This window comes from Polypterus senegalus, chromosome 1, assembly GCF_016835505.1.
Source record: "Polypterus senegalus isolate Bchr_013 chromosome 1, ASM1683550v1, whole genome shotgun sequence".
NCBI classification, from domain to species: domain Eukaryota; kingdom Metazoa; phylum Chordata; class Cladistia; order Polypteriformes; family Polypteridae; genus Polypterus; species Polypterus senegalus.
The window spans coordinates 258,034,501-258,056,490 of record NC_053154.1 but is presented as its reverse complement, the minus strand read 5'-3'; the positions used below and the strand labels follow the sequence as shown (position 1 = coordinate 258,056,490).

The window sequence follows — 21,990 nt, the reverse complement described above, 5'->3', positions numbered from 1 at the left end:
AACGTACCACAGATACTTCCATACAGGTCAGGTTTATCCACAGGCAAACCTATTACTGTAGTACATTTTGCTTGTTATTTAAACAGGAGTGAGCACAAAGTGTACCATTGAAAAGATGGATGGAAGGGCTCTTGTAGATCAGGAGTTAAAACTCCAGAAATCCTCCCCTAGTGACCCCACTGGCTGGTTTGCTCAATGTATGATTAAAGACCTGCTGTTAAAATAAATAACCCTATCCTTCTTATTAAGTATCATTTTCCTTTTGATTCAATGTTTACCATATGGACATTTTGTTGACAATAATTCACCTGCAACTTTGCACAGGAGAAATCCATTTTGAAAATAAAATGGCACTGATTGAGAGAATGATGTCAACATACAAGATCAGCATATTGTTGCTGACCTGTCACTTTTGCTTTAAAAAGGTCATTTAAAAAATGAAGAGATACAAACCTTCTAAAATCCCTGAGTTGGCAATGTCTCTACTGAACTACAGGTACGTAAGGTGAAGAAAGTCTGCTACCTGCTGAAAAACTAAACATACCAATGTGTTTCTGTATTTCTTCTGTATTTATAAATTTTTCTCAAAATACCAGATATTGTGAAAATAATCCAGTAGTAGAATTAGTTTTTAAAATATATGACCCCTTTCTTCAATTATACCCTCTCAAAAGGGATAATTGAAATATCATATTCTTTTTGTTGTTAACATCAGCCATATCATACATGTTAAATACCAGGGATTTTTCCTGGCTTGCATCCAAAGCTGCTGGGGTAGGCTCCAGGTTTCCTGTGATCCTGCTCTGGATATATGGGTTTAGAAAATGTATATATTGTTCCTAATCTCAGATGCTGTCCATTCTCCTATTACCTGCTATTACTCTGCTCATTAAGGGTTTACTGTTCTTGTGTGTAGACTATTTAAGTCTCACTGCCACTACCCTTGGCATTACATGATTGTTTTTCTTTGTTTCCCTCAGTAGAGGCAGGTGGGGTCTGCACACTGATTCAAGCCTAAGAGCCCTGTTTTTCCTAAGCCCCCATGATTTTCATGATCATAACTGTCAGAACACAGTATAATCTATTTTCTGCTTTTAGATATCTTTTCAGGCTTGCAGGTTGCAAATCAGAGATGGGTGAGATGGAATCAGAGATCAATATGGCTGGTAGAAAATAACAAAGAACAGTATAGGAGATTTTTGAATGCAATATTGAAGACACTCATTTTAAGCACATTGTTTTGATGCAGGATATGTTGTGTGCTGTAGACATTTAGAGTAAAAAAAACTCTCACGCCTTAAAATTCACCTAAATGTCATTATAAATTGGCTAATTCTGGACAATAAAACAAAAAGATGAAAAGTGTCAAAGTCAGTACACATTCATTCAGCATAAATGACATAGAAAATATTTTAAACATTTTTATACAATTGAATAAAACCATTCATATTCAGAATCTGTTTTTTATTATGCATGTTTTTATCAGACAAAAACAAGACTAGATAGCAAACCATGTAAATGTAGTGCAGTAAGCTTACACTAACATTAAACTCATATCATATTCAAACCCGTTAAGTATACAGTTCTGATTGTGACACAAAGCTAAACTCCACAGTAACACTTTAACCACATCACAATTACTAAAAATAATATAAATCTATACTAATAAAAGGCAAAGCCCTCCCTCACTCACTCACTCACTGACTCATCACTAATTCTCCAACTTCCCGTGTGGGTGGAAGGCTGAAATTTGGCAGGTTCATTCCTTACAGCTTCCTTACAAAAGTTGGGCAGGTTTTATATCGAAATTCTACGCGTAATGGTCATAACTGGAAGCAGTTTTTCTCCATTTACTGTAATGGAGATGAGCTTCAACGCCGTGGGGGCGGAGTTTCGTGTGACATCATCACGCCTCCCACGTAATCACGCAGTACATAGAAAACCAGGAAGACCTCAAAAAGCGCTGAAGAAAACATGCATTATATAATTGAGAAGGCAGCGAAACAATAAGAAGCGAGCGAGTGACATATACAACCATATTCATGAGTTCTGCTACTTCGGAAAAAAGCACGATGTAAACCTACACTTTAAATTAAGTTCATAGACAGGCTGCCGCTGGCGTTTGTAATTTAGTGCCTGCCCATATAAGGCCGTCCGTCAGCGGCAATCCAATAGCAAACTCCCACTAAATATTCACGGGTTAAGGACTGTGCTTATGCAGAGGAAGATGAGATGGTCAGGGTGGTGTTTGGTACAAACTCAGCTAAACGCGAGAAAGTTTTAAGTGTCAGGACTAAGGTAACATTAAATACAGCCATGGACATAGCACGAGATGGCACCAGCACAGCTGGGAACCTTCATGCATGTACACCGAGCGGCTCACGTGAACTGACGCAGTGCACAGATAAAAAGCAACAGTTCCAAAGAGCTGAACAAAACCGAATTACACAATTGAAAAGGCAGCAAAAATATGAAGCGCTGATACATACAAGCATATTCATAAATCCAAAACAAAGCACACGTTGGAAAAGTCAATGTCCCGCTAAAGGAAGACAGTGTAAAAAAACCCGTGCATGCAGTGTGTCAGGTCTCAGATAAAGAAGAAGACGAGCTGTTTATTGATGCAGTAAGAAACGAATCGATGAATGAAACCTGTCATCTTTACAACGATTGACAAACACGGAATGTAACTTGAACACAACACATCCTACAAATACGAACCTGATTGAAAGAAATAATGATAATCAAATCCTTGATGACAGCAACACTCAGTAACACTCACAAAACAAATACTGTATATTGACAGTCATGTTACGGTATTTTTAAAATGTTCCCTTTTCTTTTTCATAGCTTTTTAACACACTACTTCTCCGCTGCGATACGCGGTATATATATATAACCCGATCTACATACTCGAATAATGGATACTTTATTCGCCATCAATGATTGTTTTGGTAAAGCCATACTCAGTGTATTCATTAGATGAACGGTAAAAAGTAAGAGTGAGGGAGGATGACTTATTGAGGCATGCAGGCTGTAGTGCGCCAACTCTATCTGAATTGCGCGATCACATTTGAAAAATATATCTTTTCAAGTTCTATTTAGTCCATATGTGTCAAACTCAAGGGCAGCGGGCCACATCCGCCCGGCGTAATTATATCCGCCCGCAGATCATTTTATATACTGTATTATTGTTATTAAAGCCCGGTATATGAAGCGCTGGTAACACAATAAACTACAGATCCCATAATGCAGCGCTTCAGCTGCCTTGCCGAACACTTACCGCGTTAATCAAGTCTACCTTATGATGCTGCAAGTTATTGCGAAGCTAGCTCACACGATGCTGAAGAGAAAAGTTGATTCTGAAAATAGAGCCTTTAAAACCGATGGGAGGCTGAGTATATGTTTACTGAACCCGTGTGTCTCATTTGTGGAGCTAATGTGGCTGTAATTACAGAATTTAATCTAAGACGGCACTATGAGACAAAACATCAGGTTAACCTGAATGCAATGCAGAAGATACAGAAAGCAGCATAATTAAATAAGAATCTGACACTTCAGCGGACGTTTTAACCGTGCACAATCACAAAGTGATTTCAAGTGAAGCTGCTTTTATGGGAGACACAAATGCACCAGTGCAATTTGCCCCACTTTCCCTGTTGCCAAGTAATGTTAAACCAAGTCGTCACTACGGTGTTCCCAAATACGCACTTTGCTGATAAACTGAGCGCACGGCGCTTTGGTGACTTTGAAGAACAAAAAAAGTCCGTCTACATGCGGCTCGAACCTTGTGCATGTTTGGTAGCACATATCTGTGTGAGAAGCTCTTCTCAGTGATAAAGACTAACAAAACAGCACACAGGAGTCGCCTCACTGATGAGCACCTGCAATCCATCCTGAGAATCTCCACAACACAGAACCTCACACCAAACATAAACGAACCTGTGGCCAAAAAGATGCCAGGCGCCCAGCTCTAAAATGACATATGAGCAAAGACAACTGAATGATTTGATTTGTTATTGCTGAAAGGAGCACATTTTATTTATATTTCAGGTTTTGTTATGCAGCATGTTCATATTTGAATTTGTATAATTTTGACAGGATATATTTTTATGGAGAGCAAAATCTTTTGGGATATTTAAAATCTAAGTTTATTTTTATATAAAATTACATAAGAGTAAAGAAATGTGAATGTTTGTTCTTTTAACGTTTACTTTATTTCTAACTTGTATAATTTAGACAGGATAAATTTTTATGGAGAGCAAAATATTATAAGTTGTTTAAGGTTTGAGTTGATTTATTCACGAATAATATTCCTGTCTGTTTTACCATTCCTACCAAAGATATTTCTGTCGACTAAATAAAAATTCCTTCTATTTAAAATTTAAATAGAACTTGAACAAATACGATAGTTCATAATATCCACGCAGACTTGCACGTAAGAGCGGAGTTATCCGTTTTAACAAGCAGCGTATTGCACTGATACGAAATAGCTGTGTGTGTATATATGTAGATATGTATGTATATGTATATATATGTTTATATATGTGTGTGTATGTATGTATATATATATGTATTTGTGTGTGTATGTATGTATGTGTGTATGTATTTATGTGTGTGTGTATATGTATGTGTATATATGTAGATATATATATGTATATATGTGTATATGTATAGATATATATATATATATATATATATATATATATATATATATATATATATTTATGTTTATGTGTGTGTGTAAATATATATATATATATGACAACAACACTCATCGCTCACAACAGTGACAAAACAATTACATTGACAATCATGTTACGTTATTTTCAAACTGTTTCCTTTTCTTTTTCATTGCTTCTTTAACACTACTTCTCATGCAAGCTGGTATTTTGCTAGTATATATATATATATTGTGGTACATGGCCAGCTGTTCATCCCGGCCAATACCCCCAGGCCACCAGATGGAGCCTTCCTTTCAGCATAGAGGTGCCCCGAATGCCAGCAGGGAATTCTGGACTATGAACTTTTAATGCACAGCCCTGCTGGATATCATGGGGGCCGCCAGGAGTCACTGCATGGAGGCCCAGAGACTATTTGCCTTACGCCCAGGAAGTACGTCATAGTCACGTGGACAAAGGGAACGATGTGCTTCCTGGGTGAAGAAAAGAAGGATTTTTATCTGTCCCGGAAGTGTTCCAGGTCACATGGACAGAGAGGGTGAAACGCTTCCGGGTCAAGGAGTATAAAGGACTGTGGGAAATCCCAGACGGACGAGCTGAGTTGGGAGGCAGGGTGGCTAAGCGTCTGAAAGTGGAGGATTGGTTTATTTGAGAATTGTATTGTTAATTGAGTATTGTGGAGTGTGCTTTGTGCACATTATTATAATAATAAATAATAACTGGACTTTTCATCTGGTGTCTGAGGGTACAAGGGTGCGAGAAAACCCTAATCTGTCACAATATATATATATATATATATATATATATATATATATATATATATATATATATATATATATAATATATATATAAAAACAGAAAAAAACAGTCTTTGCGAAATAAAAACTAAATTAAAACTAAACATACATTGTGAAAATTAAACTGAATTTCCAAGATCAGAAAAAAAAAAATACAGAAATAAAAACTAATATTAAAAGGCAAAACTATAATACCCTTGAGAGTCACCATCACAGAAGCAATAATATTTTTTTAATATATAAAAGGAGACATAATGACTTTGCTGTTCAGTCAGTCATCTGAGGACTTGCAGTGATTCCCACTTTACATCAGCGTGGAGTAGAATGTTTCTAAAGATGTTGTTACGTCACCTATTTTCAAGACATGCAGAGAGCAATCCACTCTTTTCTAGAACTGAATGATGACCATAAGTCTGAAGGTATTTATTATCTTCTTTACTGCATGACACTGCATTGCAAACTTTCCACAGCACACCAAAACATAGTCTGATGAGGACCAAAGAGCACTATCATCTCTCCTTTTGAACCAATTTTTCAAGGTTAACATTTCAAAAGTATGAGAATCCTGGCTATATATCTATATAGTCTTGAAATGCCATAAACCAGTATTCTAAAATTCAAAATAAATGACAAAATGACTACTAATAGAATAGAGTAAGTACTGTACTTTAAATTTTGAAGGCATAGTATTAAAAGCAGTAGTGTAAAGTAACAAAATTTACTTTTGTTGCTCCACTTAAGTAATTATACAGGGAATTAATTATTATAATTATTATATATTATATAATTAATGATTATATGATTATAAAAGTACTTTTAAATGTAAACTGTTTAAAAAAATTATATAACTTCTACTCTTACTTTTTCAAGGTGGATGAGTACTAATGGGGAGCAAACCCTGCGGAGTTTGCTTCACCGTGAGTTCAGATACATTCCAGAGACATTCTGGAAATGTTTGGGAATGTTGGCAAACTTGGTGAAATACACTAAAGTCAATGGGGATGGAGGAAAATAACTAGTTTCTAGTGGATTATAATGGTGCAGTGGGCTAGGGAAATGTCTGCCAACTATGCTGGAAAGATTACTGTGGACAAAAATGTGACATGAGCTGTGAGGTAACAGTGCTAACCACTGCATCACCACTCCTTAAGCAACAAACAATGCAAGAAGAAGTGCAAAAATATAGAATTTGAATCTTCCTGACATTGACTGGCTACGGCATACTGCATTGTTTGAAGTTGCACTTCAGCCAGCATTAGCCACATGGTGAGGGACTGTCCATGCACCTGGCATATCCTTTTTCTTTCTGTTCTATCTGTACAGATGTTTCATAGTTTTTTCTTCCATCCAGAAGATGGAAATGCCAAGTAAATAGTTAATCTTGTGTTATAATTATTATTTCACAGGTTCCTAAGTGTTTTCTGACACAGGGAGCGGGACAGGAAGGGCTCCTTTAAGGTTTGTTTTTTTGGCTGCATGGTTAACTGCGTATGCATTCAGCCAGCATATAAAATCAGCACGCAGCAGGATCAGTATTATTATATATTTGGTAGAGTTACCTGCATACACATGGAAGTAAGCTAATTTTTTAAACTAGCAGGGTTTTTAAAATAATACAGCATAAATGATAAAAATCATAGCTGAAAATTACCACAGTAAAATGCTGATAGCCACATATTGCTGCAGAAGAAGCAATGCAAAGTTGTCCAAAAGGATAAGCTATGATTAAACGCAGTATTATTTTAAAAAAGATGTTCTCTTCAATGTATGATGCATAAGAGAAGTGCATTTAGCACACAACCATTTCTAAAATCTCTGCATATTTGTTAATATATATTGGTATATTTGGTGTATTTAGCAGTTATTTTCTGTACAAGAATATTGACGACTGGAAGGTTTTTGGCCTCACCTTCTGAGTAATGCATTAATTTCCTTGACAGCCGCAAAAAGCTTCTTACTGAAAATTGTGATGGCGAGTGTAATTCGCCTCACTGCCGTACTCATATGGCTCCTAAAACCTGGTGTTGCATTCTCTTACAATGACTTTATATTGATGGCACACAACCAGCAGCTGACATAGTGCTGTATGCACCTAACAGTACTTGTACACTATAAGAACTTCAGATCAACAATAATCAACAACACTTTTTGTTTGAAAACATACCTGTTCCAACTGCACCTGCATTTTTTATTTTTTAGTAAGTACTACGGGGAATCGTTCCCTGCTCGCTTCACTCGCCAAACCCTCCACCCCACCACGCCAGCGGCTACTTCTCCGAAACCCCTCTTAAACGGTGATACAATGAGAAACAAATACTTTTTTTTTTTTGGCTTAACTCCTCTTTGTTTGAGCAGCTGCTTGCGTGCTGCTGCCGCCACGTGTGATCTGTAATTTGCTTGCCTACCCCTTCCCCCCCATTGCCAGTGGTAGGCGCCATTGTTTTAGAGGGTGGCTGAACGTTCCTCAAGGAGACGTGGCTGCTCCTCCAAAACTCCTCTTAAACGGGGATACATTGGGAAACAAGTAACAGGTGTTTTTTTTACCTCCTCTTTGCTCGAGCAGCTGCTGGCTTGCTGCTGCTGCTGCTGTGTGCCACATGATCTGCATTTTGTGCATCGCTTTGAATGTTTAAAAGCTTGTACAGCACCTGAATCTCTCTTTTGGCTGTTCCGTTATTCCAGAGTAATATTTTCAGTTTGTTTGCGGTAATGCAATCTTTACTCTTATTTTTTGAGACTTTCGAATTTTCCTACTTCCATTATCTCTAACCTGCTCTGCATGCGTATCACCGGACTTGCTTTGGAAGGTTGCAAGTATGACAGGACTTGTCTGTCTCGCGGCAAGTGAAAGTGTCTCTGTCTCTCTTCAAAAGATCACGTCTCATCCCCGGGAAAAAGCCTCATTGCAAGTTTCTTTTTTTTTTTTTATAATAGAGAGATCTGAGGGAGCGCAGCACAACCACAAGATTTCCAGTTTCTGAAAATTTGCTTCAGTTTGCTGATGCTGTGCAGATTATACTTGCCAAATGTCAACATGATTAAAAGCTCTTTTGTCATCTGAAAGTCAGTACCACTACACCTATTTTGGAATACTGCAAGCTTCTCTTTGTAAATATTAATATAGGGTGGTCCAGATCTAATTATGCAATTTTCTTCGTGCCGAACTGGAATTGTCCCCGCATAAATCAAAGTCATCCAGACGATCTGGATCTGCATAATGAAATCTGGACCACCCTGAACTCTTATGGACTGTACTTTAATCTTACTCAGTTATGCAGGTTTATTTTTATTAATTACTTGGATAAATTAAAAATGTATTTTTGTTTTCTAATAAAAGAAACAGCTGGAAATTTAATAATTAAAACTTTTTAAGTTAGTGCTTTATATGAATTATTGGTGGAGAAAGGAAAACACAAAAATAAGCTAAATTTAGCAACTCATAAAAATTACATACCTGGGCAGATAAAACCTGGATCTTTTCAGCCAAGTCATTCGCATCAATTCCATGACTAGTTAGATGCAAAGATTTTCCTAAACACATTGAAATCTCAAGAAAAAAAACACAGTTTATTTTTCTCTTGAATAAACATTTTCCTTTTTAAATTGCATCAGTTTTAAAATGGAATGTTAATTGAACATGTTTTAAGGAACTTAAATATCCCAAAAATTATTAAGAAGATTTTCAGATTTTCCCTATTTCATACTATATATATATATATATATATATATATATATATATATATATATATATATATATATATATATATATATATATATATATATATTTAAACTGTTAAAAATCAAATAATGTTGATTAAAACTATTCACCTTTTTATCAAGTTCTTCTCTGCTGTAGCCTAAAAGCTTCAAGAATTTAGTTCTAGGATTATCTTCAAAATTGACCTATTTTAAGAAAGGAAAAAAAAAAGAATTGTCTACATAACATTAGGTTTGAAAAGTTTTGTCCAATTAAAAACTTTCTGTATATGGTAAATTCCTATTAAAATCAAAATTGTGTCTCTTACTTAGTCCACATATAAACAAAAATACATATTTTATCTGAAAGAAGATTTGCATGGAAACAAAGTATCTCAATTATGCTTAATTTTTTGCTTTTAACAAGGGGTCATTATATTTAAATAATTTTTGTGTTTCTACCTTTAGGAAACTCCAAACGCTTTGTTCGGAATCGGTTGTTGCACTATGAATCTTGCCTTGGCAAAAACTTGAGAAGCTGCCAGTACGAAGTGCAGTTTGCAAGTCACTGGCTTGTTGAAGAAACTCAGTTTCTGTTGTGATCTGGCTAATGCACACATGATGTGGAACAGAAGTCTGGGCCTGCTGGTGCTGTAAAACTTTAGGATTTTCAAAGGTTATCAGCTTCCCACCAAACTGAAACAACACAGTATAAAAATACATCTTAGAAAAAGTATTAATAATGCCCTACTAACTTTATTGTTCCAAGTAACAAACATACAGCAAAAACAGCTCCAACTGGCCTTCTAATCCATTTTGGAGGTTTCTTCAATGGTGGGATAACTGTTGAATGTGTCACCTTCTGTGGAATCTGTAATGGTGGCAGAGAGAGGCCAGTTCCAAGGTGATCTGTTGTACTAAAAGATGAAGAAATCTGAAAAAAAAAATATATATATATATATATATATTTTTAACAAAAACATCACTTGGTACAGACAATATAAGAATGCAACAGGAGAAAAACCAAAAAAAAAAAATTAAACTAATACTGTATGCTGAAAGTAATAATTTTAAGTATTGGAACCAACATTTCACTGTTTAAGAATTTTAAGTTTAAGAATAAACAAAAGCTTCCATAAGAATATTGAAATTTATTTATTTAATGTATACATTAAATTAACTAATTTAGACCATAATTCATAAATAATTTAAATAATAATTAAATAGTTGTATGTTAAAAATGCAAAATTAACTGTCTTATGATGTCTATCTAGCAAACAAAAATGTATAGATTAGATATAAAGGTAGCAAATTAAAGTGTTTGTATTTTCGATGCAAGTGTACAGCTGATCTATTTTACAACATTTTCAAATTTGTAATATTAATAATTTATATAAATACAATTAAATGTTGACTGACTATCTTATCAACAACACTATGTCCTGTTTAGCTAAAAAGCTGAAATCTGGCAGGATGGAACATCAAGGGCAGTAGGTATTTAAGGGGTAACCAATGCCGCCCCTACCCACACCACATCAATAGAAAAACTAAACACACCAAAATTTCAAAAAAAGCCTTAATAAATTTGATATAAATTTTCTGGCATTGAATTAAAAAAAAAATGACACTTTTTATATTTGTTGTTATTAATGCTGTAGCAAGTGGGAAATTCTAAAACACCATGTCCCGCTTATCGCCACAGCATGGCAGCAATCACACAGAGAAAGGGGGTGTGCTGGTATATGCAAATAAAAGCCATCTATAAAAGCAAAGTAAAAGGAACTACGCTAGGCAAAGTACAAAGAATACGTGTTTGTTGTGAGTACAGTCAATTTCACTCAACTGAACCAGTAGGAAAGGTATTTAATATATATAACCCACCCCAACACCATCTTATGTAGAACCTTGTGCAAATACCGAAGTGGGGACTACAATTTCCATCATGCACTGAAAAGAATGAAGCATGACTTGTTTTATACTGATGGAAATACTGTTCTTTAGAATGTGATAAGAAGTGAACAAGACAGTGCTTTTGAGTGAGTTAAAGTAATTAGTAACGTTTGTTTTTTTTGGTTGGTATATACAGTATTTATTCATATCTACTGTACTAATTTTAGGCTTAGATGCTAAAGAAGAGTCAAGATTTTTAGCAGTTTAAATGGCTCAACTTTAAATCACCTTTATAACATTACTGAATACCACTTTAACAGGGAGATCTGGTGCAATCTCTTTCACACAAACACCACCAAGGACTGTGTGTAGCATGCTCAACAGTAGCTTAAGTGAACTAATAATATTAGCCCCAGTACAAAGAAAAACACAAGTATTGTACACAGAAAAGTACTGAATTACACACTACTTCTGATACATCTAAGTAACCAATGGCATCATAACTTAGGCCCACAGACTTTAAAAAAATTCCCAGTCAAAGCTGGGTGACGACTAGTTTAAGATAAACTGTAGAATTTACAAAACTGAACAAAGTTTAGAAGAGGAAAAATAAAAAACACAAAACTCCCGAGACTGGAGAGCCAATATGCCTTTTGCTCATAATGTACTTTTTATTGGGTACTGTATGTCATTACCATATCATAGTGCACAACATAAATTACATTAGCTGTCACACCATCAAAACAACTAAATGTTCAAAAAAATTGTGACTGTGAATTAGTTTAAAAACAACAAACCCTTTTTCATTCAGGATACAGAATAAATTAATGAGTGTTTAAAATGACAGATGCTGATTGTTTTTGGTTGTAATGAAGCATAACCTGTTATGTACTAGGAAAATAGCTGAGGCTTGAATATAAAATAGAAACATTCAGATTTTACATTATCAATTAATCAAATATCTATCACGGTGCACTGTCCTGATACTGCAGGGTTTGACTACGGGACTGGTCATCATCACTGTAGAGTGCACATATCCTCACTATAGCATCAAGGGTTTACAAAATGTACTCCAATATATGCAAGTTAATTTAACTGATTCAGTAAAAGTGAGTAAGGGTTTATGGATAAGTTTTCTCCATCATAGATTGGTATCTTGTTCAGGGTAAACCATATGCTCCAATTTGCCCATGTAATGGAAGTGGGTTAGGAGCTGAATGGACTGTCAGGGAAGGTTATATATGACATTAAGCTGAATTAACTGGTTTTAAAAGCAGTTAAGCTTTATCCTCCCATGTTCACTGCTGCTTTGGAAATCTCTCACTTACTGATCAATGACTGAGAGTATACTTTTAAGGAAACATCAAATTGGAGTGGTATCATATGATTAAGTCTTATTTTCATATGGAACACTATAAATCTGTAGTAGTAGTAGTAGTAGTAGCTTATTTTGCATATTTTTACTATGTGCTTGTTCTCCATCATTTACATTATACTCTAGCATATAGGTATTTTCAAATTACATGCAGCAATTTTAACTTTAAAGGCTAATAGTTAAAAAATGAATGTACTCACAACCTATTACGCTACAAGACACTGATGTCTTAGTAAACTGGCCCACTGTACAAATTCATATCTGAGGGTAAATTAGAGGCTATAGCTATATTCTGCTCGAAAACATCTCTCACGCCTACTTTTTAGCCTTAGAACTAAACATACGAACATTTGCCATGGTATGTATGCATTCAGTAATCTCTTGTAATCCTTCTTCCACAAAAAATGATTTCAAAACAAAGCGGTGTCTTTTGCTTTCTTCAGTCTCCAAGTTCATTTGCTGTCAGCATTTTTTTTTCTTTCTTTTTTACTTGTCTCTATTACATGCAATTATAACTGCTACTGGAAAAGAAACTATACAAAAAAAAAAAGATAGGTCAGTTGGCAGTACTTATGATAAATAAAATATTAAATGGCCTCTTCATAAACTAGCCAAAACTAATATTGAAATGAGCAAAACACAGAAAGGATTTTAACACTGTATAAGTTCAACATTGCTAAAATGATTATTACAATAATGAAATTCATAATTATACTACATTAAATAATGTTACAATTGAAATTGATCAAATTAGGAATAAACAGAAACATTATTACAGACACCTTATCTGAACTGCTTTGTTCTTGGGCCATAAGACAGCCACCCATTACAGAATAAATGCTGATCCGACCATCAAATGAAGCAGCAGAAAGAATGGCAGGATTCCTAGGACACCACTGGACATCAAAACACCACTGGCTACTTGTTGGAAGCTCATAAATAACCTGTTAATATATACATACTTTGATGAGAATAAAAGTAAGACAGTTATGTATAAATTAGATATTACACATCTCATATTGAAATCCATAAATGATTAGTTATCTAACCTCTCCTGTGTTTGGATTCCAACATAATATTCTGTTGTCTTTTGCACTGCTTAGGAGTAATTCTGGATCAGCATTGCTCCAAGAAATAGAAAGGATTCCCCTTCAAAAAAACAGCCAAAAAAAAAATTATAAAATGCAAACATATTAATGCCGCAAGTAAAATTAAATAGGAAAAATATTTATTGAATAACAATAATTTATGCTCATTTAATCAATCAATGTTTATATACCCCTTTCAAACTGAAGCCTTTTTCAGAGATACATACTGATGAAACTACTTCTAGTTTTACCTAAAAGAAGGAAAATTATGCCATTTAAGCTTAATAAAAATGTTTTATTACCTAGTGTGGTTTTCCAACACTTTGAGAGGTGAAGTGGCAAATCTCAGATCCCATATCTGAATAACTGGCAACCGATCATCTTCAGATGCTAAGACCAATTGTGTTGCAACTTCAGGGTGCCATAACATTCCTGAACAATGCATCTACAATGTGCAATTTTACACTTTTTACGACTTACAAAGAAATAATACAAAACTAAATATATAATAAATGCAAATTTCACCAGGAACTTAAGGTATTGGGCTTGATTTAACACTATGAAGTAATATTTTTTCTAAAATATTTATTATATAAATTCTTCTGAACAATACCTCATTATAATTACTGCTTTCATATATTCAGGATACTTTGATTTAGCCAAAATAACAAAACGTTTAAATTTAAGATGTAACGCAAGCATCAAATATACATTCCTAATGATCAGACCGCAGTCTGACTGTTCTCCATGCTGTACTGATATTTGAATAAATTGTGTTTTTGTTTTTCTTAAAAGTAATGATTTGTTTTCTTTCCCAGTGTTTTAAATCTTTATATATTGTAACAAACAATTACTTAAAAAGTAAAGGACACCTGAATATACAACAAACAAATATTTTGCATTGATCAGTAAAATTCGCCAAAGCATTACTGGATATTCACTATGCAGGCAGCTTAGACAAGAACCACCATGATGCTTGGTGAGGCCAGCATGACATCATAGAGCTGTATCAGTTATGCACAAACTTTCACGCATGCTTATGGTATGATACCTGCCTGATCTGCTTTAGGCATGCATGATGTCACAACCCTATCCAGCTAGATTTGAACCCACATGGGACTTGCAATATATTTTTTTGAAGGGTACAATAGCTGACAATAATGAGATTATGATGACTACTGCCACAATGACACTGATTCTTGTCAGCACCACATGGCTGATTTGCATGTATAACTAGCCTCGTTCTGCCCTTGTAAGTTAAAACAAGACTTAAAGAAACCCTCCTTATCTCCCTCCTCCAGTCGAAACGAGGTCCTGTGAAATAATAATAATGTGGATAAGGGTGGATTACAGTTTACAAGGAATTTCTAACTTCTTAATGGAAGAAAAATGTGCAAAGTACTTGCACTGATAGATTGAAAACAAAGAAGACATTAGAGCTATGCCCAGAGCCCTGACTTTAAACAATTGAATGAGCCAGTCCTATGTGGTCGCTTCGTGGCATGTCTAATGTGTGACCCAAAGCTGGAACTCTGTGAGTGCAATATAGTATACCGTATATATAGTTTTGTGAAGTTCCTGAACACTTCAGTGCTTCTGCCAAACTCACGGTGAAGCAAACTCAGTTGTGTTTGTTTATCCCTATAAATATTATTGATAAAAAATATATTGATTCAAGAATCAGTAAAATAGTGTTCAAGAGTTAAAGAGGAAGCCGTTATTTCCAATTCAACAACTGCAGTTAGTAAGGTCTAGGTGCCTGGTACATAAACATTTTTTAAATAGGTGGCTGATTTAGGCATTTGTTCTATATACAGTAAATATAACTACTGTACTTTTGTCATTAAGCAAATGTATAAAAAATAACTTTGGAAATGTATCTTATCACCTAATTATTCAAAGAAATTGGATGATCACAAAGACACTTTGCTCAACAACTGTAATTTGTTTAATGCTTCTGCTATGTACTATGAAGAATTTTTTTTTTCTATCACTGTTTTAGATGACAAGCCCTTGCCAAGTACATAAAATCAGTTATTCGATAAATTAATTCTGTATTAAAACATTCTGATTTAGTGAATTGTTATTAGTGACAATACACATAACACTTTACTTGCAAATACAAACCTGGAACTCAAACATACATAATGAGGCAAGATTAACATTAATAAATATTTCAGATTTAGGTGAATAGTTTCAGAGAGATGCATTAACTCTTGAATAAAAAAAGGACATGAAACTATGGTACAAGAAATATTTTTTAGTGGAAAAATCAGTCCATTTGGAAACAAAAGGACTGATAAACATGAACTAATAATACAGAGTTCAATTAACTCAGGGTTAAATGAAACATACATCATGCCAACAGAAAATCCAGCCACCAGGAAAAAATAGTCCAGCTGACAAACCAACAAGAACTCCTCTTAACAGCATTCCTGCACAAAATAAACCCCCATTAGATTCCCAATACTTTGCAATAACTGGACTTATTTCAACTGGACCCAAATTTTTGCACATGCCACATTTTATGCGCATATTTAATTTGCTACAGATTTTTGTACATGACACAAACTTTATTGATAATTACTTAAAAAAATGTTAATTTGAAACTTCAGTTCAGCCACTTACTTTGTTGCTGTGGTCACTGATTTTAATTATTGGTTCATTTTTTCTGAGGTCCCAAACAACAGCCTTACCACTAGGATGGGCTGATGCCAAGATGTGCTGCACCTGCCTGTTCCAGGCAACAACACTGACATCTTCATAAGGCTAGTATAAAGATACACAAAAATGTTATTTTTACAGTAATATAATATGAAATTTAACAACACAGGCATACATAACTATTTTATTTATTTAACATATTTTCTGCATTTTGCTTTCATAGTATATTGAATTAGAAAGGGATGTACATCACCATATATGAAGAACTGAAACAATGATCAATGCAGAAGGGTAGTAGAAAAACCATACAGTGGAAAAATTAACTAACCAGGCAAATGGCAAAGTGACAAATTGAGACTATTGCTTAAATGGGAAGTTCATATTCTCTAATCCTGCAAAGATTTGATACAAAGCTGCTAAAACATAATATTAAAAAAAGACATCAACCTTAATTTTTCTTCAGTACTTTTATTTTTATTTCAACTTCCCCCTGAAACATAGCAGGAAAAATATCATCCAGCTCTGGGGAATTATCTATTAATGTTCATTCTAATCTGAAGATTGATGTAACTCCAGTTTTACCAATTTGCGGAAAAAAACGGTCTTCATCATATGGCTGATACAGGAATAATCCAAAGTAAAAATATTAGGATGACTTTGATTTATAGAAAAAACACCACAGAGTAAAATAACAGGAAAGGTTTAGCTAATACAAACAAAGATAAGTTTTCAGATAGCTGACTGGAGATCCTTAACACAAACATGTTTATAGTTCAGTATTCTTATGCTCTCTTGCAGTCATCTACTATATAACGTACAATTCCCTTATCTTGATACTATCTCTTCCAGGACGTCAACTAAGTGAGCATAAGGTTGATCCAACAAGTAGGACATTTTCTTATTGGTGCATAAACCTATAGTATCTATCATGACAGCACACAATAAACAATGGATCTGTTTATCACTTTACCTAGTATAAAGAATTCCTTTCTTTGTTTGTGCAGTCAATACTGACAATGCAAAGTGAGACTGTGGTATGTCTACACTATAGTGTGTCACCAATATGTGGAAGATGAACAATATCTCTGCAGTGCATGTGTTAGTTAATGGAACATATGTGGGAATGTATATTAACTGCATGGGGTTTATATGCACTCACTTTTCCCTCACATAGTAAGTACTTAACGTTTAGTGCATAGCTTTATGAAATCAGAGGTTCATGTGGGGAAAAAAAGGATCTGTATAACACTATACTCTGCACCCATTCTGCCAATGAGATGAACATCTGTCTGATGACCTTATGTGTTTACCAGAATCATTACTGTATACAAATGCCCTTACTGTCCTTCTAACACCTAGTATTTTTTTTTCTCTGACCAATGCAATCAATAATGAACAAAATAACATAAAATAGACTAAGACAAAATTCTGTCAACATTTGTGGAAATTTGTTTTTTGTTTTGGCGATAATGTTGTCCTAAAAGAGAACTTGGAAAATCTTGAATCTGTTGTTATCGTTAAATTTTATCTTTATAACATAGACAGCACACTGGGGATCAAAATGCAGCGTAATCTACTCTGATGTCTTTCAGCTGGAGCTATGTAATAAGGGATTTTCTGCATCACAAATGGGGTAAACTATGATGCATCTCATTCTTGGAATATAATAGCCAATCTATTTTTACTTTGTGTTCATTCATGAGACAATATATCTGTGTAATGCATCTGCCACTTTGTATTACAACTTGGGTAGTATTACATTTGTTAAGTAGATGTCCAAATATCTACTGCAACTAACCACATAGATCAGTCTCTTCCCGAATGCTTCACAGCAAGTAAATGTAATCTAGGAACTGTCCCTACAAATCTAAAATAATTAACAATGGCCCATGATTAAAAGATACTTAAATGTTTTTTTTTGTTTTTTTTTTAACTATTTAATGCATGACTATAAGAGATTGTGTCATTATCATCTTGAAAATGTGCTTTATTATAGCCTGGAAAGTTAAAATTATGATTTAGTAAATAAAAAAAACTCAAAAGTGAAGTTATTTGTTCCTTTAGACAGTTCATGGCAGATATCTGCCGATCTCAGATATATCTACCAGTATTATCATTCAGCTAAACAGAGGCTGACGTGATTGTTGATTGCTTGCATTTTCCATGCTGACTAATAAAAAAAATCCAAAGACTACCAACATGCAGAAGGCATTTCTAACAGAAAATTCAATAAATAAGAACTAGGGAGAACAGCTATCGCACAGTTGGTTACAGCTGACATTCCTACCCTCTAGCAAAATTATTTAACAATTCTTTAAATAATAAATTCACTGCAATATCTTTCTATACACAAAATGCAGAACAGAGCTATAAAAATAATTGTGCTTGTTTGCACTAATTCACATTTGTCATCTATGAGGGACAAGTCCTTTCCTTACTCCTCTGATGTCAGCCAGCTATATCACTTTCTAAACATTATTTATTTGACTTAAAAACCGTAACTATAACAATCTACAACAGCTCCATACTCAAGGGTCCCTATTTCAATATAAAGAAATATTTTAATGAGAGAGAGGCGAGATTATACTGTCCCCTTGCACTAGCTCAATTTATTTTCCACTTATGAGTCCTGACAGTAAATCAAAGCAAATGTATGGGACATACAGTGGATTCAGACCCCTACATTTTCTGCCCACTTCATTGTAATGTAAATTTAATTTTTAAATGGATACATTTAAAAGTTACCTGACAGCTGGGAAACTACAGCAGATGTAGCAAGGGTGACAGCAAAAAGGGTGTTTGGCATGACATCTGGAAAAAGGAAGTAGGAAAAGGAAACCTGGTGGTGGAATGAGGAAATACAGGAGAGTATACAGAGGAAGAGGATGGCAAACAAGAAGTGGGATAGTCGGAGAGATGCAGAAAGCAGACAAGAGTACAAGAAGATAGGGTGCAAGGTGAAGAGAGAGGTGGCGAAGGCTAAAGAAAAGGTGTATTATGAGTTGTATGAGAGGTTGGACACTAAGAAGGGAGAAAAGGACCTGTACTGATTGGCTAGACAGAGGGACCAAGCTGGGAAAGATGTGCAGCAGGTTAGGGTGATAAAGGTTAAAGATGGAAACGTACTCACAAGCAAGGAGAGTGTGTTGAGCAGATGAAAGGAGTACTTTGAGAGGCTGATGAATGAAGAGAACGAGAGAGAGAAGAGATTGGATGATGAGGAGATATTGAATCAGGAAATGCAACAAATTAGCAAGGAGGAAGTAAGGACAGCTACGAAGAGGATGAAAAATGGAAAGGCCGTTGGTCCAGATGACATACCTATGGAAGCATGGAGGTGACTAGTAGAGATGGCAGTGGCGTTTTTAACCACATTGTTTAATGGAATATTGGAAAGTGAGAGGATGCTTGAGGAGTGGAGAAGTTTACTGGTGGCGATATTTAAGAATAAGGGGTATGTGCAGGACTGCAGTAACTACAGGGGAATAAAATTGATGAGCCACAGCATGAAGTTATGGGAAAGAGTAGTGGAAGCTAGGTTAAGAAGTGAGGTGATGATTAGTGAGCAGCAGTATGGTTTCATGCCAAGAAAAAGCACCACAGATGCAATGTTTGCTCTGAGGATGTTGATGGAGAAGTTAAGAGAAGGCCAGAAGGAGTTGCATTGCGTCTTTGTGGACCTGGAGAAAGCATATGATAGGGTGCCTCAAAAAGAGTTGTGGTATTGTATGAGGAAGTTGGAAGTGGCAGAGAAGTACATAAGAGTTGTACAGGATATGTACGAGGGAAGTGTGACAGTGGTGAGGTCTGCGGTAGGAGCGACAAATGCATTCAAGTTGGAGGTGGGATTACATCAGGGATCGGCTCTGAGCCCTTTCTTATTTGCAATGGTGATGGACAGGTTTACAGACAAAATTAGACAGAGGTCCCCGTGGACTATGATGTTTGCTGATGACATTGTGGTCTGTAGCAATAGTAGGGAGCGGGTTGAGGAGACCCTGGAGAGGTGGAGATATGCTCTAGAGAGGAGAGGAATGAAGGTCAGGTCAGACAGAATACATGTGTGTAAATGAGAGAGAGGTCAGTGGAATGGTGAGGATGCAGGGAGTACAGTTGGCAAAGGTGGATGAGTTTAAATATTTGGGATCAACAGTACAGAGTAATGGGGATTGTGGAAGAGAGGTGAAAAAGAGTGCAGGCAGGGTGGAATGGGTGGAGAAGAGTGTCAAGAGTAATTTGTGACAGACGAGTATCAGCAAGAGTGAAAGGGAAGGTCTACAGGACAATAGTGAGACCAGCTATGTTATATGGGTTGGGGACGGTGGCACTGACCAAAAAGCAGGAGACAGAGCTGGAGGTGGCAGAGTTAAAGATGGTAAGAGTTGTAGAGGGTGTGATGAGGATGGATAGGATTAGAAATGAGTACATTAGAGGGTCAGCTCAAATTGGACGGTTGGGAGACAAAGTCAGAGAAGCGAGATTGCGTTGGTTTGGACATGCGCAGAGGAGAGATGCTGGGTATATTGGGAGAAGGTTGCTAAGGATAGACCGGCCAGGGAAGAGGAGTTCCTGCCAGCTTTTTACAGGGCTCAAATGAATGCAGAAAACAGTATAAAACTATGCCACTGCTGTAAATGAATAGATTGTCCAATTCAATGGAAAAGTGAAGTTTTCCCAGCATACAGCGCACTTTAATCTTGTGACGGATACACGTATCTACACCTTGTGCACATTTTTGGGTCTTTAATAATAATCTAGATAGTAAACATGGCATAAGTAAAAGGTTAATTTACTCTACATAATTTACCTTCTATTTATCTGATCTGTTGAAATAAAAACTTCAGCCACTCAGACATCAGAACCATGTTTCCTGCCACTATCTTAGCATTGTGCAAGAAACAGAGCATGAGACTATATTTTTAAAATAGGATCAGGCAATATGTAATTTAGAAATGTTATTATTCATGTAAAAATGTACATTATATATCTTCATGTTACAGACAGAGAATTAGTAAACATTTTCCAGCTATAACTTAATATTTTGAGTAATGCAGGACTTTTTGCCATGAATCGGAAAAGTTTAGACATTTTATTAAAAGATTAACATCAATTAAAGATTATGTTACAGAATATTCTTATATATATTTGTATTTTAAAATATAATGTTCTAATACAGTTAAAATACAAAAAAAGAAATAAAATATAAATAAAAGCTACAGGCTGTTTGAATTAAGATAACATATTTCAAATGGAACAAAATTACCTCTAAATAAAATTAAACTTTTCAAAAAGTTGTAAAGTTGAAAATGTTAAAAATCTTGTTTTCATTTTGCATAGGATGATTTGTAAAGAAAAATATTTCAGCAAAATATCAGTGTAAGCAAGCAAACTTTAACTTAGTTAAAACAGAAAAGCTGGCAAGAGGAGCCACATTAGAAATTCACTGTTTTATGTCATATTGTAGTAATTTAAGAAAAACCCATCACCTTAAAATGACAAAATGTGAAAATCGAGATGGCCAAGTATATAAGCCAAACAGAAGAAATATAGCTGTGCATAGCTTAGCCAGATCTTTAAAACACATTCCCTTTAATAGAGTAATGTATTCTGTGAGATAGGCGCTTGGTTGGTGCCGACCAGACAGACTGACACCAGAGGCACAGGCAAAACAAACAAAAAGATTAAATTTTTCTTCTTCACCTGTGGGGCACGTCTTCCCCATGAACCCCACAGGCACAACACAGTCCCAAAATGCAAAGAAAAATCACCCCAAATCACACTCTTCTTCCACTCCTCCC

At 35.3% G+C, this 21,990-nt stretch overlaps 1 protein-coding gene across 6 annotated transcripts in view; it reads right to left on the bottom strand.

Annotated features, from left to right (window-relative positions):
* The window catches only part of sec31b (SEC31 homolog B, COPII coat complex component), a 127,391-nt gene that overhangs the window by 62,651 nt on the left and 42,750 nt on the right, over positions 1 to 21,990 (bottom strand). For 5 of the 6 annotated variants that reach the window (XM_039772602.1, XM_039772569.1, XM_039772560.1 and 2 more), the window contains exons 6-13: positions 16,157 to 16,297; positions 13,831 to 13,973; positions 13,490 to 13,589; positions 13,223 to 13,384; positions 9,957 to 10,109; positions 9,638 to 9,871; positions 9,308 to 9,382; positions 8,934 to 9,026 (exon numbers count right to left, since the gene is read on the bottom strand). In XM_039772602.1, the coding sequence (XP_039628536.1) occupies positions 8,934 to 9,026; positions 9,308 to 9,382; positions 9,638 to 9,871; positions 9,957 to 10,109; positions 13,223 to 13,384; positions 13,490 to 13,589; positions 13,831 to 13,973; positions 16,157 to 16,297 (1,101 nt within the window). The remainder of the gene's footprint in view (positions 1 to 8,933; positions 9,027 to 9,307; positions 9,383 to 9,637; positions 9,872 to 9,956; positions 10,110 to 13,222; positions 13,385 to 13,489; positions 13,590 to 13,830; positions 13,974 to 16,156; positions 16,298 to 21,990) is intronic. The other variant, XM_039772596.1, reaches the window with a different exon arrangement.